The sequence below is a fragment of the Ambystoma mexicanum genome, chromosome 13 (genome assembly GCF_040938575.1).
Source record: "Ambystoma mexicanum isolate Mex_15411 chromosome 13, UKY_AmexF1_1, whole genome shotgun sequence".
Lineage (NCBI taxonomy): Eukaryota > Metazoa > Chordata > Amphibia > Caudata > Ambystomatidae > Ambystoma > Ambystoma mexicanum.
The window spans coordinates 197,909,018-197,928,465 of NC_090938.1; the positions used below are offsets into that span (position 1 = coordinate 197,909,018).

The window sequence follows — 19,448 nt, forward strand, 5'->3', positions numbered from 1 at the left end:
GTCGGGTAGCTCTGCCTATCCCTGTCCTTGTAAGAGAAGCTTCCCTCCAGTGAGTCAGTGATGATGCCACTCGATTCATCACACTCCCTTCTCCTATCCTTCCGGCAACTTTTCTCAGGCTGTTCAGGTTTCTCTAACCTCAGTTTATTCATTCATTCTTGTCATTTCCTGCAAGTGTTGTTCTCCATTTCTGTATCAATGGTGTTCTTTTAGATTCCTTTTTGAAGGGGTTTAAGGATTTAATGTCTTTTTGTTGAAAAAAGGAAAGGGAAAAGCTGTCTCTTCGGTTGATCTGGGGTTGACACAATGGTGTTTGTCAACCTTTTCTGCTTTGAGGGGAAACACCACAAGGCTCTTGAAGACAACATCCAAAGGATGCTGATCTCTGCTTATCGGTCTTCGTCGGTTAACTCCTCCACAAATGACTAAACTGAGGAGAAGTATTCTTATTAAAAACTCAGATTAATGACTCTATTCTCCTCGCAGACGTCTATTAAAGTTTGGAGTTCCTGAGAGTTTGTTTCCAGATAGTGCATGAAGCTGTACACTATTAAGGTTTACTAACCCTGTAAGGGTGAAAACTTCTCGCCCGATATGCCATAAGGCTTCCAAGCCAGTGTCCTAGCCCTGAAGACAGACTGTGTCCGAAATGCATTGGCATACAAAATTGTGACACTTGATATCTGGGTGCATTTATGCCTTTTCTTGCAATTAAATAACTGGAACACTTAACACACGTCATGTTTTGAGATCTGAAGCACATGTGATAAATTAATGATATTATCCAAAGAAGCTTTCCAGAAGAGCACGGCATGAGCATTCCTTGGATTCAATTTGTTTTTTCTACTCCTCTTTTTTCTCATGAATTCCCACAGTTCGACATAACTCACGCAACCAGGAGAATGGCTCCCATCTCTGAGTGTACATCCAGTTTTCAACTGGCTTTTCTTGAGCTACTTCAACTTTAGATTTTTCATTAAGTTCTCACCACAGGTTTTTCTAATCTCTCTTCAAGATTCCCCCACCGGGGCGAAAGAGAGACTTACCGAGCTCTCCTTGGCTCTTCATTGTTTCACAAATGTTCTTCAAACTGGGATGAGGAAGAGACTCCCTGGGTCCTTCTTGACTTTTCAATGCCACAATCTTATGACACTGCACCGGCAGCTGTTTAACAAAATGACTCTTCTTCTGCTGCCACTCTCTCCCAGGTTTCCAGGGCTCCATCCCGGGCTTTCAATAGTTCCCAGTACTGGCTTCCTTGGAAACATTTCACTGGTTCTGCCTGGGACCGTATCTCGACTTTGAACTTCCTTCTTCTTCCCAATGGGCCCGCTTGACTTTGCAGCCCTTTTCTGCTGGTAGTCTGCACACTCGGTATGGACTCGCCTGTCCACCCGTCACAAGTCCCAACCCCACCGTAGTATGGGATGCTTCCCTGCCTACACTGCTCCATGTTTGGCAAGTACTGGCGATCTCGGCTCAGTTGTCAGACCGATGGTCCACCCACTACAGGTCATTCCACCGCCAGATGGACTCTTGTCTTCAGGGTTGCCGGTTCTCAGCCAACTGACAGGATGCTTTCCTGGTGCCCATTGATTCATTCTCGTCACTCTAAGCTGTTTCCTCACTGAAACTTCACCTTGTCTGTCTTCAAACTCACTGACCCGTTTGGCATTCACCCTGTTCCTCTCCGTCTGCGCCTTCTTCCACCCTTCCACCTACCACTTCTGCAGTAGTTGTCTTCAGCATTTGGCAATCTTGCAAAATGCCCTTGTACGTCCTGTTGATCCACACCCTTCTCTTCGTTATTTCTAACTCCTCTCCTTCCTATCTCTCTGTCCTTTGTTTCTGTCTAGTCTATATAGCTAGTACCACCACAGCGTAATATCAGTTTAATGGACAACAGTTGTGGGGCAGTCCTCTTGTTTCCCAGCAAGGTCCATGTGTCCTTCTTCGTCCCAGTACTTATCATAGTTAGACGGTCGGACACATTACACTAACACATGGTCTTACACTTTGATGTTGGTCCTGAGTCTTTTGGTCTAGCCATATGATGAGAAGGGTTTCTGAGACTTCTCTCCGTAACAGCATCCATATCCCCAGGAGGGGAGTTCCTCCCCATGAGATCCTCCAGCCTGTCCCAACCTCTAGGGGGACTATCGTTTAGTGGCCTCAACTCCCTAGCCTCAGGGAAAGCAGTGTCATCTGGAGGATCATCACATAGGGCAAATATCACATGTGTTGGCAGATCAGGGCTGTTGGGCCAAGATGCTTGTGGGTCTCCAGCTTTACCCTTGCTTGTTTAGTAGTATAGTTCCTGTATGTGCAGCCATTGCAAATCCATATTCTGTTGCCTGCATTCCTTCTATGGGGAGACTGTTGTATGAACCCTTTTCCCTTTCCATGAAGAGAGGGATTCCTCTGTTCATCATGAGACCGTTGTGTCCTAAGGTCTCAAGCTCCTGCGGTTTTTCAATGTATCTTTCAAAGAAATAAATGTGGTGTCATTTTGATTTTTACTTCTATACATGAATAGCATAACTCCTACCCCACACACCTTGCTTGAAATGCGGTACAAGAAAAAGATTATTAAAGAAATCCCAAGGCAGACAAAATTATGTATCTGGTGGACATTGGTGCGGGCGGTTGATCTCATCTCTGAAACTATTGTGCTTCCGGGCAGGCCACATGTGTCCCAGGGTGCAGCTGCCGCTGATCGGTTAAGCAGCATTGACTGACTTTTCGGCGACAATATTTTCTCCACTAATATAGAATTTGGATGCCTTGTCGTTGGGTGGGGGGGATTGAGCGTGGAAAGGGCATCACAATGTCTCTTTCTTGAAATATGGTGATGTGATTTCTTTTGCTCTTGACCTTTCTCGTATCCTGCTCTTGATTGGCTGGTGCCAAGATACGGATGTTCAGCCAATGACTGCAAATCAACAAAGGGCTGTCTATTGGAAAGGTCATGGACCGGGACTAAAAGACACTAGGACCATTCTCTGAACATATGTCACGTTGGACTGTGTCGCCTTTTCATCTTCAATTATAAAATGGAATACATCAAACCGAAGTCGCCCAAGCAGAGCACATAAAAACAGAGCGTCTCGCATTGACCTTAGCCACCCCAATCGGCAGACTGCATAATTGAACAACCAAACTCGAGTCTGTAGACGCTCGCGCACACATGGTCATTTTAAATTACAATTAAGGCTGCACACCATGCTACCAAAATGTGCTACTCTCAGTGAGACGCGGATTAGTCCTAAATCCGCTGATAAATGGTCCCAAAGATCTTTTGGTAGAAGGGCAGAGGAGCATCGTTTTAAAGGTCCAAACAAATGCCTTACACCCTTCTATGAGGAACACTCACCCTTCCTCCTTTCAATCATCCCTCCTTATCCTAATATTTATTGCCATTTTTGATTTTTACAGCTGCAGATTCTTAGTGTACTGTTTATTTTTCTTTAGCTCATCTTACACCTGTAATGGCCCCTTAAAATCGACCCCATATTTGAAAAACGAAGTAAAAAGTCACAAATAAAAGAACCATTTGTTTTTCGCCACATTTGAATGAAGTGTCCAAGGTGTTACCTCGTGTTAGGGGTCCCCAAACATGTGGATGACCATTTTTACATGTTCTCATCCAGATCAAGCTCGTAGATTTGAACCCTTGCCCCCATATGTCGGAATGGGTAAACTGGAGGACTGCAATTGATTCCGATATATTTCGACATACCAAACTGATTCCAGGTTTATGAGCGAGCCAGGAGTATTGATGACCAGGCTCTTTACATCGGTATCACTCGTTGACCGCGAACCAGAAAATTCGGAATACTAAAATGTTTCGTTTTTTACTGCGTATTTCACCGCAGGTATATGTGGGGGATTGGTTAGGGTAATAAATAAGGTAAGGGGAGTTATGGGAGAGCTGCAAGGGGTCTTCCCCCAGGAAATACATGCCGTGAAAAAGAAAGAAAATTCGACATTTTCGTATTTCAATTCTTTTTTTTCTCACAGTGATCACATAGAACTTTACATCTAGGGTGGTAGGTAACCAACAGCAACTCGTTTTTTGTTGTTTTCTTTTCTTTATTAAACCGATTGAGTGTCTCAAAAGAATCGTATCCTTATGTTGGAATGCCTTTAAGATGGTGTATTGCAAACATGTGTTCTTTCTTTTGGAAATATACCTGAGTTTTTTTGAGATTTCAGCCTTTCCCATATCAAAGCCTTAATTGAGGTTTGGTCCATGTAAAGGGCTACTTGAGGACGGCACAACATCACCCGTATTGTTGGGGCATCAAATAGACAGAGGTAGCAATTCAGCAGCATATGCCTTTGTGAACAAGAGCTGCCATTATACATTGAAATGGTTAGAACCTTTATTCTGATTAAACTTTGTTCTTTAATTTTTAGAGGACCCTGGATGTCTACCCTCGGTTTGGAGTATTAGAAGCTGTGACACGTAGTTGCTACAGATTGCAAATCATGTCCATGTTTGTGCATGTATGTTATAGATGAATCTATGTTTTTTTTGGGGGGGGTTTAACCACCCCAAACCCCCCTTGTTTTTTTTTTTAATTATTCCCTTTTACCCAAAAATATTTATTTAGTTTTTATACCCCCCAAAAAAATGATTTTTTTTTCGATAAAAAAACACAGATGAAAAGTACTGCGACGAAAAATCCTGCAGCAAAAGAACTGTATACCGTCAATAGGAACCCCACTTTCCAATAGGCAGAGCAGTCGCAGTCTTTGGGTGGCCTATAACTTTGGCGCTGTTCGATGAAACCCACACAAATATTTGCACCCAAAAAAATTATATAGACCGTACTCTGAATGATTTTGCAAAGTTTGGTGCAGTTTCATCAAATAATTTAATTTAGACCACAAAATGGGTATTCCCCTCTATACACTGGGAAGTGTATAATTTCCTTTTGGTGAGTAAGACATTTGTTTTTAGAAAACGGGCATGCATTCTAGGGGGCAAGTATATGATATGCCAAGCTCGATCACTGGTGGACTTACAATGATGTGTTTCACCCACTTTAACATCATCCCCTTAATTCTTATGGTTGTGGGCCAGCCACAGAGCAGTGACTGCATACTGTGTCTCCTGTCTGACCCTTAGGGTTTGTGTGGAGGTGACTCAGGGTACCAGACCCCACCACGCACACAGTGATGTTGGGCTTGGGAAAGATATGGGGTGGTTGCCCCTGGAACACTGAGGTCACACACAGCAGGGAAGCCCCACATTTGTGTCAGCCACTTCTGCCCCTTTAAGGAATACAGTTCGCACCGCAGGAGGAGAAGCCGTAGGTCCTGGGAGAAGATATCTTCAGTGTTTCAATTATTACGCCACTACATTTCACATAGAAGAAAAATACAAAAATATGCTGCAGCGACGAGCGATATAACATGGGTAGGGAATGGTTTTCCTAGCCCTGTTGTGCGCATGCGCAGTTCCAAGATCATCACAATGGAGGGCTTTCCTTTTATAGGCTCAGGGCCCGATTCTCATCAAGGTGTTAAGTAACGAAAAGGATGTTAAAAGGGTTAACAACCTTTTCGGTACTTACAACCTATTCTGAAGGTGGTGCATTCTTCCGAAGTCGGAAGGAATGAGCCACTTTCGGAATACATGTGGCGGTTGCTAGGATGGGCTGGAAACCAACCTAGCAACCGCCACATTTGTAAACTGGCTTTTTGGAAGCCTACTTTTGTGGCACTCCTCCAGTTTAATATGTGCACTAAACTAGCGCACATATATGGTACCCTTTTGGTGCTGTTAAACTGGAGGAGTGCCACAAGAAGCCTTGTTTGATGTAAATGGAAGTGTCCATATACACCTTTGTTGTATATGGACATTTTCATGTACACCAAAGCAAGCAGCTTCAACGTTGCTGCAACGTTGAAGCTGCTTGCTTTGGTGTACATGAAAGTGTCCATATACAAAACGGGTGTATGGACACTTCCATTTACACCAAAGCGAGCAGCTTCAACGTTGCAGGATGCAACGTTGAAGCTTCTCACTTTAAATTAAAGTGTTCATATACAACACACGGGTGTATAGGAACACTTTTATTTACACCAATGCGAGCAGCTTCAACGTTACATTCTGCAACGTTGAAGCTGCTGGCTTTGGTGTAAATGAAAGTGTTCATATACACCATAAGGGTGTATATGAACACTTTCCTATACACCAAAGTGAGCAGCTTCAACATCCTGCAGTGTTGAAGCTGCTCACTTTGGTGCATCAGCAGCATTTTCGTTAAATAACGATTCCCTCGTTATTTAACGAAAATGCTGCCGCGATTCTGCAATCTGCCCGTTTCCAATAGAAACAGGCGGGATTACAGATAAAAAGCACTGTCGTGCTTTGCGATGACGCCCAGGCGCACTTCAGAATAGCAGTGGTGCCTGGGCGTCAATATTTAGCACGTTCACTGCGCCATGATGAGAATCGGACCCTTAGTCTGTGTTGTGTTAAATGTAGCAAATGTGCCTGGTCAAATGAAACCCTGGTCGCCCCCCTAATCCTTTGAGGGACCTACCCAGAATAACCCGTGGGGTGTCCATAGATCAGGAGGAGGAAATGTGCAGGAGTTAAAACCTGCACAGGAAGAGTAGTTGGGGGGGCAGGTGGGATGGGGCCGAAGGGTGGGTTGGAGAAGTGTGGAGCAGAGAAGTTGTGTGATCAGAGGTGAAGGAGATGGAGTAGGAGTCAAGAGTTGTAAGGGAAGCAAGAGAGGTTGGAGATGAAGATGAAGCAGGAGAATTTGGGGGAGGTGAAGGAGAGGGTGGTGGTCGGGGAACAGGAGGAGAGGAGAGGTGTAAGGGGTTGAGGAACTAAAAGTCGAGGTGTTGATTAGGGGGGATGGAGAAATTGGCAAGTGGAAAGATGAGAGCGGGATAGAGGCTAGCCTAGAGTTCCCTTGGAGCCATATGGAGAGGGACAGATATGGCAAAAGACAAAACAGTTAAAGGCTGGATTGTCCTTTATTGTCCCATAATTTAATAAGTAGGTGGCAGATGGTTGCACATCTAAAGCTCGTTGGCGCTCACTTTCTCTTGCGCACGCTCCCTTTGGCTCTCTTCGTTGGCTCTTTCTCTTTTTCTCTTTTGCTTTCTCTATCTCTTTCTCTCTTCCTTTTTTTCTTCGCCATTTATTGTTTCTCATCAAGAGTCCTGGGGCCTCCTTATGGGCATGCCGGCCTGGAAAAAAGGCTGGTAAAACGGGTGGTAATACCGGCTCTGGCATTTTTTCTAGACCGGGATAGTCGGGGTCTGCTGCTCGGGGCATTGAACCACGGCAGGCCTGACCTACCGGCAGAGTAATCACTGAAGCACCGGCACCGTTAACAGCGCTTCCAGTGCTTCAGTTGTTCCAGTCCCAAGGAGTCCTCTGGGACTCCACGGGAATGGGAACATACTGTTACTCCACCACCGCTAATGTCCCGGTAATACCGGGATATCGGGTTGCGGAAACGGTAATGCAGCTTTCCCAATATCCCACCGGAATTACCGGCGGGATCAGGGAAATCTGTAATCTCGACCCCCTTTATCTTTAATGACCCCCTTGTCTTGTGTGTTTGCTAGGGATAATCCCAGCCATTGCTGTCGGCTCTGCAACCGGGAGGGGACAAATGCAGATATCTCACAGGCACGAGGGATGCTGTGATTTTTATAGTAGAATAAGAGAGCAAGAGATGGTTGGCCTGTATTCGGGGGCATACCGCGTCATCACGTGCGTCCTGCAGGACTCTAACCATCCCACAGATTGTGCACTCTGTGTGGCGAAGGAAGCAGAGCATGGATAGGATCTACAGGGGAACTGGGTTTGGAAAGACCTTTTAAGGGGCTATAGGACCAGGCTGCATTATCTAAAACTAATAATATGTCCAGTGATTTCGTTATTAATCAGTATAGGTACACACATATGTAGAAAGCTTCGTGCTTGTGAGCCTGTCTAATGTGGAAATGTGATGTTTCTATCTCTCAATCCTCACAGAACCCCTGGACATCAACCCACCAATAACCCCAACCCGAATGCCTCCAAATTTGCCCAGAAGGTCGCTGGCACTGATGGCTGCCCTCGCTGTGGGCGTTCGGTTTATGCAGCAGAGAAGGTGATCGGGGCTGGAAATGTGAGTACGGATGCGTTTATCTGGTTTAGCCTAACCCCCCCTTCTATTCCGCCCTCCTATTCTCTTGACGCCCCCCTCCCCCCTTCGTTTTTACCCACTCCTAGCTGATAAATCAAAGCCACAAATGGCTGAAGCACTCCTAGTTAACTATTCAGTTCCTATTGGTAGGGGGTCCACTTGATGTGTTTCCTTTTTTTGCCGACACAACCACTATAATATGCCAGTGCACTGTGGGGGGAGCTCTAGGGGTGGGACTGAGTGGGGGTGATGAGGAGGCTCATGAGATCTGCCACGTGTACATGAAGGCCTAAAAATGCCGGGGAAGCACAGAGTAGCAGGAGGAACGGCCCTCTGGAGTCACTCACAGCAAGTGGGCGTATACATCCGGGATCCATGGTGGCGGCGCGCGCCAAGGGCACACGATACCTTGAAAGGAGTGCAGTGGGCAAAGAAGTATTAAGAGAGATCAGTTGCCATGCAAACCAAAAGGTGATGGTGGTCCCCTCTGGTTACCTCACCTGCCGCGCTCTGGGGAAAAATAAACCTGTGAGTTGGTGGGCTGCCTCCAGAAATGGCAACTTCAGAGCCATGACTAATGACATCCGTGTGCCAACCAATCCTTTCTTATTTTTTATTCCTTTATTTGCTCTGCCCAGTGATTTATTTCATCCTGCAGCATTGCAAGCAATGTAGCCCTTTCTCAGCAGCAGGACTGGGGGCCACATACTCTGCCAGAGTGATATTCCTACTTTCGGTGCACACTACTGTTTGTTCACGTGCAGGGTTATACCTGTGCTAAAGGTACACGGCTTGCATGAACGGATGCATGACTTATTCAAACGATAACTGCTAGGAGGTGATATTATCACACATTTATTATCCAGGGGGGAGATGAAAGACCGCTTGATTTGGCACTTGTTTCAAGATACTTAGCAGTCCAGCCCCCCCCCCCCCCTCCCCCGCATTGCCTCTGGCACCTTTTAGTCCTTTATTGCAAGTACTATGAAACCTAAAAATGTGCAAACCATGCAACCAGAAAACCTGGTCTCACGGTCCAGCTTCCATTCTGACCCATCTGTGATCCTGGGCAAATCGCCTTGCCTACATGGGTCTTATTTTCTTTCATTTCCCAAATTAAGTTGACCTAGAAGTGTTTGCGAAGAGTGCGCTACCAAAAAATAAATAGATTTCATAGATGTTTTATTCGATGTTTGCTCCTTGTGAAATAGTTTTAATATTGCACAGCAGATGCTGAATTGGCCCTTTCATTGTTCATGGCGCTGTCACTTGCGAGCCATGATCTCTCTCCTAACAGAAATGTGAAACCAAGTATGTACTGCAAAGTTTGCTGGTTCGAGTGCTTGGCTGGAGACAGCGACGGCAGCAGAACTTGTTTTTCTGAGCCTAGGAACCGTGGGCATAGGGTATCCACCTATTACCCTGTTTGTGAGCAAGGTGTTGGTTGGGGGAGAGGGTCTGGGGGGGCATAGATGTTCACCCCAAGGCAATGCTTTCACCTGCCACACATTCCTTTAGTTTCTCTTCCCTCTCTCTCAACATCTTGGCAATCTGGCGACTTCCTGCTGCTCTCTCTCTTGCGCCTGCTGGGGGACTGGTGAAGGCTCCCCTAGAGCTTAAGAGTGATGGCCCCTGTGTTGGCTGATCTCCCCATATACACTAAACCCCATGGCAGATCGGTATGAGCCAGCTCAAGCTTACCTATTTGATCGTTCCCAGAAAGAAGACCTGCCTGCCCCATGCTCTAATATGTGACTTAAAGCTTCCACTCTGCAGCAGGTGCATCAACAAACTGAGGTACCTTGCAAATTATGTGAAAAGTAACTATTGCATGGTCTGTCGCAAAATAGTCGTCGATGAAAGAACATAGAACCCATTGATACACTTGCAGACACTGCAAAAGCAATTTTAATTGTAGTCCAGGGGCGAAAGTGAGATGCAGTAGAGAAGTATTAATAGATGAACTTGGGAAAAAAACGAACAGAAGACTGCAGAACGACCGAGCAGGAAGGTGGAAAGCAGGGAGTCCAATCAGAAGGACGGAGCAATAGTCAAGGCAAGGGAATTTAATGGAGAAATGGGGATGTTTGGTAGCGCTGGACAACAGAAAAGGGTGAGCAAGACGAATGTGGTAAACATTCAAGTGACGGGTATGAGCAGTACTGGAAATATGCAGGGGAGAGAAGAGGGAATGGGAATCGGGTTGGAAGGAGACACAGAAAAAGAGGGAAGAGGAATAGGAGGGCAGAGAGAGGTAGCAGGACTTTGGTTTCCATGGCATTGAGGTGAAGCAGATTGGCCCGCGGAAAGAAGGTTCTAGACAGTAGTGTAAAGAGTATCAGGACATGAAGAAAGGGAAAACCAATTGAACCTGTCTATCGAAGTGACAGAGATTGAATGACGTGATGAGGGAAAAGAGGGCTTGTGTAAAAGAAGAGAGTGGCGCCAAATACAGAGTCTCAAAACACCAATTTCAAGAGATGGTGAGGCCAAGATGTGACCAGCCCAAGACACAGAATAGGTTATTTTCTGAGACATCAGGGGAAAAGCAATGGAGAACAGATGCAGAATGTCAGAGAGAAGCAAGTGTGGAGAGAAGAGCATGCTAGTCCCCAGTGTCAAAAGCAGTGGTTTAGGATTGCCTGCAGAACAAAAGGGAGTTAGAGACGTGAAGGAGATCGGTTTCAGTAGAGTGTGAGCGGCAAAAAAAACAGACTGCAAGACAGGAAGAAACGCGTGGAGATTCATAAAAGACGAGGTCTGTGTGTAGTAGAGGCGTAGCCAGGATTGTCTAACTAGTGGCGTCTGAAGCTAATGTAGGTGGGTCCATCACAGTGGCATTAACATCTGTAAATGCCCACACAGCGATTCTGGGTGGGCATTTACAGATCTTGGTTGAGCCTTGACCGCTCAGGCCCTACCCTGTCTACGCCTCTGGTGTGTAGGACACGTGCTCCAGCAATTTAGAAAGCAAGGGAATGTGAGGGACAGGATCACAATTCTCACTTGGTGTAGGTCAAGAGAAGTTTTAATGGCTATAATCACTGCATGTTTGAAAGAAGAGGTCTGTGGACTCTTTACCCCTCCCCCCACATCCTAACCCCTTGCCCACTCAATCTGGCTACACACCTGCTAAGCTTCTAACTCCAATTCTTTCTCTGATAAACTATAGGTTTTGCAGAAGTTTGCAAACCACAACCACTCCGCTAAAACAAATGAACACTGAAAGTACCTCATTAGGTGTTTGAATGATTTTCCAATCCAATCTAAACCTTTTGGTGAGCTGGCTACTGAGTGAACCTACAAAGGGTGAATTATAAAGCACAGAACACTCATGGTCACTGGCCCACACAGCCATCGGGACACAGCCAGCAGCGATGCATTCTACAAATACTGCAAAACATAGCTACGAGGACCTACACCAGAGAGGTGGTAGCCATGTTTACAGCTCCCCCAGCATTCCTGCACAGGTATTCATCTGAACTTCCAAGTTGAGTGTTACATTGTTGGGTTAGAATTGAAAGGTTGGTGGATCTGGTCAAAAAAAGCATATTGCAAATGGCCCATGCCCTGTGACCTTTCACCTCTCCACAGTCCAAAATCATATTCATTGATGAATGCCAGGCCCCTTAATTTATTTAGAGGGATCATGTGTGCATTGCAACTAACAAATCATCACCTAACGTAACCCACGAGTCTCCACTTTGCCTCCTCACGCATTGATTTATATTTTAGATTTGTGTGTGTTTGTAACACAGCCCACGACGGACTTAACCGTATAGGGGCACAATTGGAATGGTCATTATTGGAGCAATAATACAGAGAATCACTCGATAGTTATTTTGTTACTGTGCCCTTTGAGTTATCAAACACTTACATGATTACTGAAACAAAAACGTTTTCAGATCTTTCCTAAACTGAACAAGTGTCTGAACAAGTGTCATTCCCCACAATGTGATCCAGTAATTAAACTGCCATGATTAAGACCGAGCAATGCAATATGGTAGCTGTGTCTGCATGGCTTCCTCAGTCGGTTTCCTGCCTCACCATACAATTAGTAATTTTGTTTTAATTGAGGCTTTGTGTTGTAGATGTTTGCTTTCCTGCAGGGAGGGCTGGTACGGTATGGTACTGATAGCCGCAGTAAGGGCGTCTGCTGCGTGATATTATTTTAAATAGTTTCTTTGCAGGCCTCCTCTTGTTTCGCCAGGCGTTGCCCTTAATGTAGCAATTGCTGGTCGGCTTCCAATCATGCTCCCATGGGAACGTACAACAAACAAAACATAGGAAAAGCCATGGCTCAAACCTCAGAAATTGAACTTAGCGCCTGTGCATGTGCAGGTGCTTGGCTTTGTTTGGGCTGGAGGTTTTGATGTAGGGAAAGGAAAGTAAGAGGAACACTAATACAAATGAAGTGCACCTTCATGATGTCTAACCTGCCTTTGTTATTGGTATTGTTGATAGTTCTATTACTGTCTGACTCGAAATGATCAACTGGCTGAATTTCCATGGCCTCCCATGGTGCTCCAACAGAGAACACGGGTCAAGCTCCTGTTGTCAGTTGCACGTAGTCCTAGTGAAAAAGGGTTTGTGTTTGATGGTCTTCCTGGACATGCTATCCTAGTTGCGCGGTATCACTTTCGCTGCCTTTATAAAACTGCCACACCAACTGGACACAAAGAAATTAATTTGTTTGAGCCTCATCCGTGCGGGTGAGTAACCCTGGAAGTCCAAAAGCCATTCACCGTCACATTGGTATCTGTTTTTGCTCAAAAGGAACCCCTTCCAGGATTCCTCGCAAGGTTCACTCTGGGCGGGGGGAGGTACAGGTTTTCGAGGAGACGTGGTGTCCAGATATTCAACACTCTGGCAAAGTGGGGCTGGTATTGTCCTACTCCCCAAAGATTGATCAGATTCTCCAGAAGGTCTCATTTGAGATTTGCATTGAATCCATTGTGAGGTTCTTCCAATCTAGAAGGGGTTTGGAAGATCTGCGCATAGAGCTGTGGGTTCAAGCTTTAACACACTCCCACTAATGACTATGCCCACTCTTCAGCTGGGTATGGCCGTGCCTTTCAGGGTTGGGAAACTGCCCTCCATGCTGAAACCTGTGTTGTGGTTGGAGGGTGCAGTTGTCAATGTAGGCTGAAGAGCTTTGCTTGTCAATACATTTAACGGGTAGCTTTCAAAGGCGTGGACACCAGCATTTGGTTGATTCGAGTACCAATCAGCTATCCAGCCCAGAACACATGCATGCCTTCCCTATGGAGGGGGGTCTCCACTGCCAAAAGAGAGAAACCATGAACTGTGTACATGTGTCCTTACTATGACATTTTGTTTGTTCATGGAATCTGAAAATGGGTATTCTGTGGATCAAAAACTGGGAAACGGCCTGTTCAGTGGTTAGGAATTGCATTTAAATGTAATTGTGAGCTTATTTTTTTTTTTCTTAGGAACTTTCTAGATCACTTAATTTTTAAACTGGGATAAGCCATTGTGTGCTTTTAGGCACGAGAATGGTCCTGCAGTGACGTTTACCAGATGACTGTCACCGGGGAATCCCTATTCTAGGTTTTAGCTGGTCTCCTTTTAATGTAATTTTCCTTAAGGAAAGAGCAATTGATCGTATAAAGACATCATTATACCATCCCATAGCAAACAGACTTGTTGAAAGGATGAACAAGTTTGTGAAGGGAGTGATTTGCTATCTCCAACTCACTTCCATGGAAGGAAGCTCTCAAGGAAGCCCTTTGCACATATAGAACCACTCCACATACTACCACAGAGGTTTAACCCTTCACCATGATGAGGGGCAGACGAGCGTTCAACCGTCTGAGACCTGCTTGGATGTTTTCAGGAGCAAGGGATGTGCATTTGGACATTGAACAGATCATGAAGAGAGTAATTAAGAAACAGGGAAAATACAAAGAATATTATGATCACAGAAATTGAGTAAGGGAAAAGAGGTTTAAGAAAGGGGATTGGGCTTGTTTCAAAGAACCTAAAAAAACAATGAAAGGGGAATCCAGTTTCAGACCACCACAGAGGGTACTAAGTAGTTCCAGCAAATCGGTTGTGTTGGAGGATGGCAAGATGTGGTCCATTGATGATATTGTATGGGTGCAAAATGCAGCTGAAAGCCCAAGCACGAGCACCTTATTGTAACTCTTCTTTCAAACACACACTGCAGTTGCGGAGTATGGTGCATGGTTTCAGAAGAAGCATTGCTGCTTCCCTTCAAAAAAATAAATCTTTGCAATAATATCCCCTTCAAAATGACTGTCCATTTTAATCTTTTTATTGGTCAAAAGACAATGCTTGTATCCAAAGACCGGCCAATCAACTACAATATCAAAAGCCGCACAGGCCAAAATGCAAACAACCATGGCTTCACAAGTGACTTGGCTCCTGCTGCCAGACACAAGGTTTAGAGCATAAGCATCCATTTCAAATGCCCTGTGATTTACAGTAGTGTTCGAATGGCGGCCATCTTAGTTCTACTCTTTTCTGCAAGTGGATCTTGTAACTGACGCCATTCGGTGCTAGCCCAGTGAGTAAATTGGAGTCAGTATAGATGGCATTTGGGGAAAAGGTTGTTTGGGCTTCGAGTAACTGGGGTCAGTTTTACTTTGTTTCCCCCCACCTCCCAAATGGAACCCAAGGGGTGAACAGGGAGTCCCTCACTATGGCCACACATTTTTTACAATGTTGTCATGGCTACTGACTTAAAATTACAAAATACAAGGATAAGGGGTGTGTGGGAGAGAATCCTCCGGCAATCCTTTCTTATGTGCAACTGTAGCACTCTTTTTCTCTTTTCCCTTTTTCACTTGCAAGCCAGGGAGTCAAACCCCATTGGGATCCTACATAGCCTCTGCCCGGTTTGCTGTAGGCTGGTGCCAGTAAATGGCTGAGAATGGATGACGGTCAGAATTAGTCAAAAGAATTGGGTTGGCATGGAACAATGAGTTCTGTGATATGCTATGACATTTATAACGTGCCCATTTACAAGTGTTTCAAGGCGCGATGAGGGAGGGGAACAGAGGGGGGACAAGACAACGATCTTACTAGGCCAAGTGACATTGAGTTCGCGCAAGTGCAGGGGAGAGGGAAGGGGGAAAGTGCCTGGGGAAGGGGAGGAGGAGCAAGTGCAGGTCATAGAATCAAAACAACGAAAAACAAGAAGTGCGGCCAGCAGGTGGCAGTGCAGGGGTGAAGTGCAGACAACAAGTGTTAGTTACGTGCAGGTAGGGGGACTGTAGGGTTGCAGATGCAGTCCCCATTGCAGGGTTGGCAGGAGCCAGTTCTGGTGTGCAACTGGGAGGTCAGGGACCTGGGCCCGTGGTTCAGAGGGTGGCCAGGTAGCCAGTGCAGTATCAGACAGGAGATCCGCAGGGATGAGGAAGAGAGAAGACAGAATCAGAGGAAAGTCTTGAGATGCTTCGGAACCAGAGATGGTTCTGCTCAAGTTTCAGAGTGGAACCATCTGAGCATCCAGTGGTGGATGACCTTTACCGGAGAGGTCAACATTGTTTATTGTTTTGATATGTCCAGCAATGGAGGGTGAGGATGAAAAATGTATGTTTAAACAGATTTTTTTGTAGTAGTTCTGCTTTTTATTTTGTATGTGTACTTATTGTTTTGGGTACTTGTATTTGCATGTGTTAGGATTTCTAAGACTATTTAGCCCTTTCTGATGAGACATTTGACCATGTTCTCTCTTTTGAAAAAGCAGGCACTTATGATGTGTTACTGCCCTCCTGTTTTTCTAAACACATAGGGCCTCATTACAAGTGAGGCGGTAAGGGGTTAACTGCGCCGGCAAAGGTGCCGGCACCGTTAACCCTGTACTGCCTCATTACAAGGTCCCCTCGCGGGACCCGCTCTGGACGTCTGGTTAGACCCAGACGACCTTTGCGGGTCCCGCGAGGGGCCCAGCATGCTAACAACGGACCCGTCATTAACGGTCCCGTTTTTAGCATGCTCCCCATTCCCATTGAGCCCTATAAATGGAATGGGGATGGTCCGGGTTCCCTGAATGGGGAAATACCGGGCCCTCCAAAGTCGGAATGGCTGGGATTTCCCCATTCAGGGAACCCGGACCTGAGTTTGGAGGCAGCCGTGCCCTTATTAAGGGTACGGCTGCCTCCAAACTCGTAATGAGGCCCATACGGTCTGTTCTTACTCTTCCAATCCCTTCTGTCCGTGTTCCTAATATTTTGTTTTCATTTCTCCCTCCTCTCACCATCGCCTCCAGTCATGGCACAAAGCCTGCTTCCGATGCGCGAAGTGTGGCAAAAGCTTAGAGTCCACAACACTGGCTGACAAGGACGGAGAAATCTACTGCAAAGGTAGGAAACGAGTTCGATAGCCTTGGTCAAGGGGCGGGGCATGGCACACCTAGAGGAATGCGCAATATCCGGGTCACAGAGACACGGAGGGAGCAAAAGTGGGGTGATGAGAGGGAGATTCAGAGAGAGACCCCCACACAAAGAGGTTGGGACAGATAGAAAGTAGGGGAGACCTAGTAAACAGGGAGAAAAGGGGACGAGTGGGCGGGCAGTGGGGGAGGGCTATCAGCACATGACGCGCCCGGTCCACCTAGTATCATGAAAGGCTAGTATAGCAATGTGCAGCAATGTTGTGTTATACCTTAGAATAAGTAATGCGCCGAATATGTGAGGAAAGCTAAAGCCGCCTTGCTGATGAAAAGTAGCCACAATTGTTCTCTGTTTTTTATTATTATTTATTTATTTGTTCCTCTTTTTCTCCTGCACAGCATGCTATGCCAAGAACTTCGGCCCAAAAGGATTTGGGTTTGGACAAGGAGCTGGTGCACTCGCTCATACCAAGTAAAGTGCTGAACGGTGCCGCAGACCTCCGCACCCACCACCAAGAGTGGAGATGACCAGATCTGCCACAATGTTCCACCCCATTCCACATCGACCGATTTTTGTGTTAGGTTATTTGTAATGTTTACTTATTGTTTTGTATTTTCTATAAATTTGCGCTCACTCACACAATATTCTGTAGACACCTTGGCAGGCTCCTTACCTGACGCAAGCATTTGCACCATTCGTGCTTTGAGTGACGGCTTCCACACCACAGGTACAGCAGCGCAGGCTCACAGCTTTGCGGCTCATCCTTTTCAGCTATTGCCAACCAGCACTGGTAGAAGAGCCCACAAAATACTCAAGAGAAAGGCTTCATGGACGGGTGTGTGTTCCTGCATCCTCCAGCTTACTTTGTCTCAGGAGGAGAGCACAGGGGCAATGTGCTCATCTTGGAAGCAAGACGACACGGAGCAACACAGGTTCGATCCCCGGGTTCATCCTTAGAAATCTCTGGGTATTAAGCATGTTATAAATAACCTATCATATCATAATAAAATGGGTACAACTCCACAGGTGTTTAAAAATAATGTTTACCTGTGTACACTAGAGTTTGCTAAGACTTGGTCCCATTCCTTCCTGTGGTTTATGGAGGGTGTCAAATTGATTACAAGGAATTGCATGCACAAACACCTGCACATATGCCACATAAAAGGAAGGCGCTTGCTAAAAATCTGCTACACCTCCCGCGCACTCTCCCTCCCTCGATCGCAAGGATATCACACTACTGTGAAAGATGATCGAATCTTCTGTAGGACCCCAACACGATTTCCACATGGTCTTAAGAAGGAAAGGTGGGATGCGTGTATGTCTTATAAACCTACACCTTACGGACAAGGTGCTCTTTATAGGTCTTTTCAATAAAAAAGGAACATCGGGCCCTCCTTAAAAGAAATATTGGCACTGCACTCTAATTTTTCTCCATCTATATTGGGCCACTTGGACATTTGTATGGAGATCAGTAGCTGACTGTGCCGAGGTTTGCTCAGGTGGCACATCTATATGTTTTTTCTTGGTTTTAGGGACAATGTTTAGTGGTTGTTCCCAAATTTTGTCTGTTCAGCCGCGCGGCTGCGCTTTTTCAGTGGCAGCCGGTAAACTGTTCAACAACCTTCCTGTTGCTCTGAGGAGCATTGAAAATCATCTTCTGTTCCATCGATCTGCAAAACACCTTTATTCTAGGTCACTATGGTGGGTAATCTTATCTGAGTCCTAGTGCCAAGATGCCCTTCGGGTGAGTCCTAGCGCCAAGACGCCCCTGGGGTGAATGTGTGCTGTATGAATGCCGATAACATACATGAACACCACACTGCCGTTTACGCTTTTCCTGCAACCTTGGTTATTGATATTGCAAGAAATTGACATGGAAGTACAATATTTATCTGCTCCTGTGAGAAATGTGTTCTATTAGCTCGTACAGGGACAATAGGCCATCATGTTGTCCCAAACATTTTAAAGCGCTGATTCATTTGAACTCTGTCCCCCGCACTAAGCCACATCCAGATGTGTGTTTGTGGGCGGTTGGGGGGTGGAGGTAGTGTAAAACATTGAGCAAGCCAATGGGCTGTTGAGAATGTGTATGAACCCTTTTGAGTCTTAATCGAACACTACCAGTGCTCTGTCACCGATCCCTGTTCACCCCCAGCACCAAAAGGGTCAAGTGCAATGAAAGAAGAATTGTATGTTCAATAAAGCTATTAAACAAAAAAAAATCTTCATTTAAGAGTCTGCATTTTATGTTGAAATGGTGTAGATGGTTTTTGAACGGGAGACCTCTCGCTTGATGGCAATACAGATTAGAAGGGTATTTCCTAAATCTTCTGTACCACACATTGGCTGCAGCAGGGTTAAGGTTCTGTGAGAAGGGTGATCTATAGATCTGCATTCAGTCCTCTTTATTAGGGCCAAGTATTGTTTAATGGAGATTCCCAGACCAGGCCTTACCTGCAGGGCCGTAGCCTTCCCAGGATGTAGCTCCCCTCAAGTGCCAGGATATTATTCAAGTCTATGCAAAAAGGACGAGCATACTCGTGCTTGGCACTTATCCCTTCATGTCTCCTGAACATAATGTATCTTCAGCACTCTTTGGCCATCGCCCAACCATCCAACACCCCGAGTGCTACCATGTCATCTATTAAACCTAATTTATGAGGGTAGAAGCATAGTTCAAGATTAACATTAATGGAGCTTTCTGTGACTTAGAGGTTCTTAAGTCTATGCAATGCGAGGCATAAATAGCCAATGATATTATGTATTGCAACACTCCAGTCTGTTAGGCCATGCATGAGTGAGTCTCTGTGTATTGCAGACCTAGAAGAAGCATTTGAAGGCAATAACAGTTTGAACCCGATAAAGAAATTAAGGCATGGTGCCTCATTAGGAGTTTGGA

The 19,448-nt window shown here is 45.7% G+C and overlaps 1 protein-coding gene across 2 annotated transcripts in view; it reads left to right on the forward strand.

Moving 5' to 3' along the window:
- Positions 1-18,771, forward strand: part of CSRP1 (cysteine and glycine rich protein 1) — an 85,778-nt gene extending 67,007 nt beyond the window's left edge. For both annotated transcript variants that reach the window (XM_069633631.1, XM_069633630.1), the window contains exons 4-6: positions 8,015-8,150; positions 16,426-16,519; positions 16,948-18,771. In XM_069633631.1, the coding sequence (XP_069489732.1) occupies positions 8,015-8,150; positions 16,426-16,519; positions 16,948-17,024 (307 nt within the window). In that variant the 3' untranslated portion in view covers positions 17,025-18,771. The remainder of the gene's footprint in view (positions 1-8,014; positions 8,151-16,425; positions 16,520-16,947) is intronic.
- The last annotated feature ends 677 nt before the right edge of the window (positions 18,772-19,448 follow it).